General features: G+C 41.9%; 1 protein-coding gene across 1 annotated transcript in view; it reads right to left on the minus strand.

Annotated features, from left to right (window-relative positions):
* The window catches only part of iqsec2b (IQ motif and Sec7 domain ArfGEF 2b), a 50,611-nt gene that overhangs the window by 7,337 nt on the left and 34,131 nt on the right, over positions 1-9,143 (minus strand). Inside the window, exons 2-5 of the mRNA XM_007553656.2 lie at positions 4,920-5,202; positions 3,933-4,250; positions 1,688-2,742; positions 1,440-1,601 (exon numbers count right to left, since the gene is read on the minus strand). Coding sequence (XP_007553718.1) covers positions 1,440-1,601; positions 1,688-2,742; positions 3,933-4,250; positions 4,920-5,202 — 1,818 coding nt within the window. The remainder of the gene's footprint in view (positions 1-1,439; positions 1,602-1,687; positions 2,743-3,932; positions 4,251-4,919; positions 5,203-9,143) is intronic.

Raw genomic sequence — 9,143 nt, forward strand, 5'->3', positions numbered from 1 at the left:
CAAACCAGGTGCCAGAGCTACTGGCTCCTCTCAAAGTTGAGGAGCATTGGTTCTACTCTGATCCTTCTTGGATGATCAATTTTCCCAACCTATCTCTGAGGGAGAGTCCAGGAACCCTGTGGAGGAAACTCATTTTGGCCGTTTGTATGCATGATCTCAGTCCCAGAGCGTAGGTATGGGTAGGAACATAGATCAACTGATAAATCTGCACCATGACAGACCAGTACCATCCTAACATTACTGCAGACGCTGCTCCAATATGTCTACCAATCATTTTCATTCTTAATTTTCCCCTCATTTGTGAATTTCTCCAATTGCAGAAGAATAAGAGGGCACTCTTCCCTTTTCCGGCACAAGACTTACTTTTTGTCAAACTAAAAAGTTAATTCAATCAAAACACCTGTGCCACCCAGTGGATGTAGGGAGAAACAACAAGGAAGAAGTTTTTTTTAGTAAAGCTCAATTTACTAAACAACATCTTGATCCCCAAACTTTTTGGAAAATATTCTATGGGCTGACAAGAAAACCATTTAGAAAGGGTGCATCCCAAAACATATGGAATTTCAAAAACCAAACACCAAACAGTCCCAAAAACACAAAAATAATAATTTAAAAAGAATGTTTTGGTCTCAAAACCCAGTTACAATGCTGAAGCATGACATTACATGGACCAATTATGCTTGAAAAGTCTATAAGATCCTCTGAAGTAAACAAAATTCTGCAGAGAAAAGTCTGCAAAATTCCCCCACAGTGATGTAAAACACCCAGTTATCAAAAAACTTGGGCTGGAGGGGGTGGTGCTGTGGTGGCGCAGGGGCCAAGCACAAGCCACCTAGTCCTCAATGCAGCTGTCGCAGGTTCAATTCCTGGCCTTGGTGACCCTTGCTACATGTCTTCCCCCATCTCTCATTACCCACCTTCCTGTCAATTAACTATCAAATAAAGACCACTAGAGCAAAAAAAAAAAAAAAACTTGAGATGGGACAATTATTTTTTTTGGAATAGGTGGCATGAACCATTTTTTTTACACAGGGTCATGTTGGCTTGAATGGCTTTTTAAATTGAACTATTTCTAAACTGATTTCAGCATTTAATCTAAAACATGGAGAATTAATGTTTAGCTTTATATTGTACAAATCTAGAACTCAACCCAGAACAACTGTAACCAACATTTAGTTTTACACCTCTCAAATCTTACCAAACATGGAGAACCAACATTTAGTTTATCAGAACAAGAATCCAGAGAAACCCCCTTGTCCTTTTTTTGTTTGTATTTCCTTTTAATTTATGTAAAGCACTTTGAACTGCCTTGTTACTGAAAATGTGCTTCATAAAAATTTTTTACCTACTTTACCTTGCCTAATCTTATTGATTTTTATATAAAATGTGTTTGAGATAAATCCTTTTTACACAGCACTTTGTTTATTTTGAATACTTACTCTAAAACGTCTTTGTTGAACTGTTTTTGTCGGTTTCCAAGAAACTCGCCAATCATCTGCCGGCTGAGGCCCTTTCTTTCCAAAAGAAAGCGAGCGATCCCAACCGGAGTGTCCGACACGAAGCCTCTCTCTATCAGGTACTGGATGCCCTTTTCTGGTTTCCTAAAGTTGACGCAAACAAAGCATGAACCTTATCACTGTACATGCATGGACATAGAAGTGTTGCGCTTTGTGGAACTTCAGCTTACTTGTTGAAGAGATTGAGACCGATGCGGTACTGGCGTCTCTGCACCACGTCGCTGTTAAAGGGTGGAGAGTCCCAGCTGTGGCGGCTCTCCCTCTGATATGTCTGCTTGCCCAGAGGAGGAAGAGGCTCCTGCAGGCTGTCCTGAGATGAGGAGCCTGAGCTGCAGTTGACTGTCTCGTTGGAGTTGGTGGTGGAGTTGAGGGAGTCGTTGTCTCCGTCAGAGCAGCACGGCTGCTCCAGAGCGCCGGGCGGTAGAGCTGTCGAGGAGGAAGATGATAGCGGGGTGGTGGGGGGCTGCTGGGGTGAGGAAGAGGACGAGGGCGTGTCAGGGTACTGATGGTGATGGATGGGATGGTGGTGATGGTGGTGGTGGGCTGCCACCTGGTGAGGGATGTGAGTGGGTATGGATCTGCCTGGTGGCCTGGTCTGACCCTGGGCAGCTGCCGCCGAGGACGGGTGGGTGCCTGCGTTGGGGGTGTGTTTGAGGGTTCCCTGTGGGGAGCCCGACCCCACCCCGGGTTCCTGCTCATACACCAACTGTCTGCTCAGGGAGCCTCGGTCTGAACGATCGCTCATGTCTACTGAGCTGTCGCTGGGTGGCTCGATTGTGAGAAGTGGCAGGTGGGCCCCCCTCAGTCGGTAATCTCTGCACTCGGTGCATGGGGTGCTGCGTCGGCTGTTGCTGCTTCCCCCTCCTTCAGTGTCCCTGCTGTCCTCACGGCCTCCGACACCCACGCTGGGGCCCCAGTACTCTGTATCTGTGCTGCTGGGTGCCCGGTCGAGGGACAGAGGAGAAGATGGCATCCCGTCATCCATGTAAAGAGTGACGTCACTGTAAGACGTGGCAGTACTGTCACCATGCATGCTGTGTCCCCCCCCAGCTCCTCTGCCTCTTTCTCCCAAGCCTCTCTGGGAAGAAGGGTTGCTGCTGCTACTCCACATGCACTCTCCAAAGTCTTCACTGATTGGCCCTCCCTCCCTGCTGCCCTCCTGGGAGTCATCGCGACCCGCGCGGCAGGTGAGGGCATCATCTATGGAGTCGGCTAAGGACTTGACCTGGAGAAAACATGAGAAATTAAATGACTGAGGCCATATTCTTCAATTATGTGTGTCTGAGATTTTAAAAGTGACTTCCTTGAACAGGTTATGATAAGTCTATGGGCTATGTAAAACATGCTCATTACATTTTGTTGCACAAAATCATTCTTAGGCAATGAGATTTTTGTCTGATCAGTTCTAATTATTTTTAAAATCATAATGGCCTGTTTTATGTCCTTTCGTCATTTAAAATCCAAATACGCTGCTGCTGGCCACGCCCCCAACACTTACACTCACACATAAAAGTGGCTGCAAACTGATGAGCAAGTATAGAATGGTATATCTTTGAAAAGCAGAAATGGAGCCTCCTGCACAACCAACAAGAATGCAGGAAGTGGGTTCTAAATAGTAAGTTCACAACAAAATACTTGTCTTTTCCAGCAGCCATTATACAACGCATACAGCAGTAAAACCAGCAGAACATACAGCTCTGGAAAAAAATTAAGAGCCCACTTGACTGAACCCCATTGAAAACCTCCAGGTTATTCCACCAAATACTGATTTCTGAACTCTTCCTGAGTTAAAACATTAGTGTTGTTGTTTCTAAATGAATATCAACTTGTTTTCTTTGCATTATTTGAGGTCTGAAAGTGCTGCATCTTTTTTGTTACTTTGACCATTTCTCATTTTCTGAAAATAAATACAAAATTTTTGCTTGGTATTTCAGAGACATGTTGTCAGCAGTTCATAGAATAAAAGAATAATGTTCATTTTACTCAAACATGGACATATAAAAAGTAAATTCAGAGAAACTGATCATTTTAAGAGGTCTCTTAATCCTTTTTCCAGAGCTGTATGTGCTGGAGTTCCGCTTGGGTTGCTAGGTAACAGGGCTTGGCTCAACTGGGGTTGCTAGGTAACGGTGTAAGGCCAGTTGAACGTGACGTAGCACAGCTCATTTTCCAGACACCAAAAAACATGAATTTATTGGCAAAAAACGTCTGCACAAAAATGTACAAAATTCAGATTAATTCATCTTGATTTATATGGCACCAAATTACAACACATATTAAAACATTAGAAACCAAACAAGTCCATTACATAATCAGTTATACTACAGGTCCAATTTCAATGCTAGTACCATCTACTAGCGTAAATGGAAACTACTGTTTGAACCTCACGGCTTCATAAGTTCTCATCAGTTTTACCTGTTTGGAGAAGGAATCCTCCAGATGGGTGTAGTCAGGGGCGCGGTCCGGATCCGGGGAGTGAGGAGGCCCGATGGCCACGTTGTGGGTGAAGTTGGTCTGCGTCTGCGCCTGCTGCTGCGGCTGGCGCTCGTCAAAGGAGAACTGCAGCCTCATGTTGGACAGGATGATGCGCCGAGTCATGCGACTCTCTGAGGCCGAGCTTCGGAGTCGCTCAAAGTTCTTGTTCATGCGATATTGTCTGAAGGCCGTCTGAATGGTCTTGGCTGCTCTGCGACTTACAAAAGAGCCTCCGTACTTTCTCTCCAACATCTCCACCTGCAGAAGGTGAGAAAAATAATGTGGACACTCAGTAGGGTCCAAACTTTTAGCAACGAGGGCCAAAGTTGTTAAGTTGTAAACACTTCTAAAACAAATCTTTTGTTAGCTACTGTTTTGGACTATTTTTACTATGCTGAACTTTTTACTTTTATTTGTGTAATTTAATTATAAAGTATCTCTACTCTTACTTGAGTAAAATTTCTGGATTCCCCACCTAATGAATGAAAAACAAACATTATTTAACCCAAAACTTACCAAATAAAGACATAGAGCTTTTGTTGAAGTTTCTTTTTTTTATTGAAAGAAACTGATTTGGTTATTTTTTGTTACTTATATGAATTTTTGCCAGTTTTGTCCTTAAAATACCAAAATTTCCACTCAACTTTATATTTTTGACTCATCTGATGGTGTAATTTTTAAGTGATTGATAATTTGATCAGTTTCTCAGTGCTTGACTTTTTACCAAACACATTTTTACTCTTACTTGAGTAATTTCTTGGTCGGATGTGTTTTACTTTACGTGAGTATAAATAAGTTGAAATAGTGCTGCTCTTACTTCAGTAAAACTGTGGATGCTCTGCCATCATCTGCTAAAATCCTGAGAGGACCTGACTTTATAACGGCCGTTTTTATTCTGAATCTCTTGCTTCTGTCCAGCATCTTTACCTTCTTGTCCTGCAGATCTGTGGAGAGCTCATAGCTGTCAGACAGGGCCTTGCACCTCTTGTTCTCCTCCTCTTCCTGTTTGCGGAGGGCCAGGCTCGCCGGCTGGTGGCGGCTCCGCAGAGCCCAGGCCAGGCTGGCCGGGCTGGAGGTGGCCACGCTGGCCGGGCCCCTGGGAGCCGAGGGGGCGTCAGTGTATCGCTGTGAGCCGTGGAGGTAAGGCGACTGGCTGAAGGAGCTGTCTTTGTGAGCGACCGTGTCTGGACACTGGGACTCCCCCTCCACACTGAGGAGGAGGAAAAACAGAAGCAGAAGTTTATGAGTCATTAACAGCTTGAGAAATTATAGCAGCAGACATTTTGACCTCCAGACCACAGTGACTGAATATCAGCATCTACATGCAAAGCTGCTAAATATGGACTTACTTGTAAATTTTGGAGCGCCGTGAACCCAGCCACCGTCTACTAGAACTCATTGTCAACTTTTATCAGGACTTATTTCATGCAATTTGAGCACCTGACAAAATTCCCAGAATAATTTTGTAACCGGACCAACATAAAGATTTCTGCCTGCCGAAGAGTTCAGGGTCTAGTTAATATTTTGCTAAGTCGACATATCTGCCCTCACTGTTGTTCTGCCCTTGTCAGACACGCATCGCAGTATTGGAACTTGCTGAAAAGTCATCTGCTACAAAAACAAATTTCTGCAGCGCCACATACCAGAAACTCTATCCTAACAGGAAAAACCAGCGTGTTATGTCAGCAGCTGTGGAGCGAAGCCACCGGCTTACAGGGGAACCAGACAAAACGCATTCATTAAAACTTCAGATTATCCAGAAAGAACCACAAGTTACTCAAGATTAAACTTATCAAAGCTTATCAGTAAATCGAGTTAGTCCAGAAATCCTTCAGTCCTGCTGGTTTCAGACCAGAAAAGTCCACCCAAGTCTTTGTGTGTGTGTGTGTGTGTGTGTGTGTGTGTGTGTGTGTGTCACATGTTTCCTCCCTGGTTTTGGCCACGCCCCCTTCTGTCAGCCGTGCCAGGTCCCACAGGGTTCAGCCGGGGTCTGAGGTGTGTGAACATGACGATCAACTCCAGAAAAATGCTAATCATAACAGCAAATCATTTCTAATTGATTAATCAATACAAAGAAAAGCCAAATCCAGCATTTATTTCCCTCTTCCTGATTGGTCACTCTTCCTGCTGGACATCAGAAACTTCCTGTGTGAGAGTTAATGAGGAGGAAAAGCAAACGTTTCCTTTAATTTATTAAAATCAACAGTTGATTCAAACATCCCGGCTGCTGCTTCACATCCAGAGCTGGAATGTTTGCAGTGGGCAGACGGGGAAACGTCGTACAATGCAGCGTCCTTCAGCCGGACATCCTGCCTTTAAGCAACACATGACTTGGCTCAATGATTGTTGAGAGTTGCGTAACACGCTTTAACAAAAAGACTCTATAAAGGAGGCAGCGATTGCCATAATCTACATTTGTACAGCAGATCTAGTTACACTTCTACCATCTGCAATGTTAAAAATTAGTTTTTTTTTCCTCCAGTTTTTTGAGCTGCTGTCAAGCTGAGTTTTATTCCGCGCAGCATCATTTTTCCAGTCCTCCTCCTCCTCCTCCTCCTCCTCCTCCTCCTCTTCGGCTCCTTAAATAGAGGAGCGGGGAGCAGGGAGGGGGTTGCTTGGTGACGGTTGCTGTTGGACTTTAGTGGGCGGTGAGGCAGTTGTTAGGATGAAAGGCGTTGTTGCCATGGCGACGTGTTGACTGTTATCATCGGTAAGGTGGGTGTTGAGGATGCTGCGCAGGTTGTGAATGACGGTCTGCAACCTTTTTTACCCTCAGTCAAGATGAAAAGTAATTTAGAGACACGAATTTTGCATGAAAAGAAAAACGCAATTTATAGTTTATGATAAATATTTACAATAGGAAAAAGATTTTATTATTTTTATGTCTGTTTTCTTTTTGATTATTTTATAATAAAGAAAATATAACCCTTCTGCAAATAGATAAGTACATTTTCTTTTATTGGACATTGACATTTGCAGAAAATATGTCAATAGATACATATTTATTTACATAAAAAAATATGTAGATGTTCATTTACGTAAAGAATTATTTTATTTTTTTGGCAAGAAACAGACATTTTTTGCCAACATAATGCAAACTCAGCCTGACTTCACACTGTAAAACATTAAAACTCATCCAGAATCTGGACAGTCTTTGAGGTTTGCTCCAAGTCTCCTCCCTTATTTTATTTTTTTTTTATAAAGGGACGTTATTCATGCTAGATCCAAAACCTAAAAGCATCTTACAGGTTTGCTGTGTTAAAAGCATCAAGTTTTCAACAATCATAAAATCAGGATTTGGGTCAATTTCTTTCAAAATGCCGATATATTTAGCTAAGCTAAATAAAATACAGAAAAGCTGATTTGGGTTCAGGAAAGTCGGTTTTTCGGTAAAAATCTCTGGATAAACGCGGCTCTTTGTGTTGAACTGAACATTTTCCACTGCAAGAAAATTATGTTAGCATTAAAAATGAAAAGAGGTTTGTTGAAAAAAATTAGGCGATTATTTTTTGTGATTAATCTAAAAATTTCTGAGGTTTTCTAGCGGATTTTTCGACTTTTGAAAGTTTCCTTGTTTTTTTTTTCTAGAAAATCTTTGATCTTTCATGGAATGGAGCTGGGGGCCACAAAAGGGGGCCACAAATGGCCCCCGAGCCACACTTTAGAAACCCCTGTGTTATAGAGCACTAATGAAAAACAAATTATTGTAAAACTCAGGATTCCCACCAGTAAAAACATGAACATAATGAGCAGGAACCTCCAAAATGTGCTAAAGATCAGCTGGGTTGGTTTGGTATCGCTCACTGCAAAAACACAAAATCTTACCAAACATTTTTAATAGTTTCTACTGCAAATATCTTAGTACACTTGAAAAAAAAACACTAACTTACAAGGAAACTTGGAGCAAAATAGAAAAGCTTGTAATAAGTTAATCATTTCTAAATATTGATGAAAACGTTCTTGTTTATTTCCTTGTATCTTGGGAAACTTGTTATAAGTGAAATAATCTGCCAGTACTTTTTAAAATCAATATTAGGGAATTATAGACTTAAAACAAGCTCTTATATCTTGCTGAAAAGTCACTTTTAAGTCAGTTTTCTCTTATTTGCACTAAGATATTTGCAGAATAAACTAGACTAAAAATACTTAGTAAGATATTCTGTTTTTGCAGTGCTGCAGACTGAAGCTCAACATGTTCAAGTAAAACTGTCGAAGAAAAGCCCTTCATCAAATTACTGAATCAGGAGAAAAAGCCTCATTAGGTTTAAAGAACCTTAAAGAATTGACCTCTCAGCTGGTGGGATGCACACACACCTCCAAAATGTGCATCTGGTTGCTGGGAGACAGAGTAAAGATCAACTATATTGGTTTTACTTTCTGTTGGTCAGATCTGGCAACCCTGGTCAGTATTTATCCAGTTAAAGAGCCTGAGCAGGAAGATTCAGGATCTTTCACTCCTTCATTTTATCAATTAATTCAAATCACGGCATCATGAAGTAAAACAAAAAAAAAAAACTTTAGTTCCTTAAATCAGGACCAAAGTGCTTTATTTAGCTGGATTACATTGAAGCAAATCTTGGCACAACAGCTGGCCTTGTTTGAAACTTTAAATACGCTTCACTGCTTCTTAAACGCTTTCAGAGATGGCAGCTTTCATTTAATTGTGTTTACAGTTACGATTGTTATTAACTCAAGTTATGTGTCATCACCTAACAGCGAACAATTCATTATGTTTCATTGGAGACTGTGAACTTTCTGCCATCTGTAAGCAGCATCAGGTCTGCTTTAGAGGAACGCCACAGTTTTTATTTGTCCTGCTCCATTCAGCTGCTCGGGGTTATTTTTCTGCTTCTTTATACAAACTGCTGACATTTCAGGTGTTACTTGTCACAGCTGGATCTCTGTCCGACCCACGTCAGGTTCTATTCAGCCGTTCCCATTCAGCCAGCCGGCTCTGCAGGATATCTCCAGCAGCCACGCGACCCAGAAGTCGGATCATGTTCGTCCACAAACCTTGTACCTTTCCAGCCATCAAACACAGACAGAGTCTCTGTTTACTGCACATTACAAAATCCTGGATGTGTTTTGTTTGCACAACTTTGTTCGCAAGAGCTTCCTTTCCTTGATATATTATTTATGTTTAATTAACAT

The sequence above is a fragment of the Poecilia formosa genome, unplaced genomic scaffold (assembly GCF_000485575.1).
Source record: "Poecilia formosa unplaced genomic scaffold, Poecilia_formosa-5.1.2 Scaffold57, whole genome shotgun sequence".
Lineage (NCBI taxonomy): Eukaryota > Metazoa > Chordata > Actinopteri > Cyprinodontiformes > Poeciliidae > Poecilia > Poecilia formosa.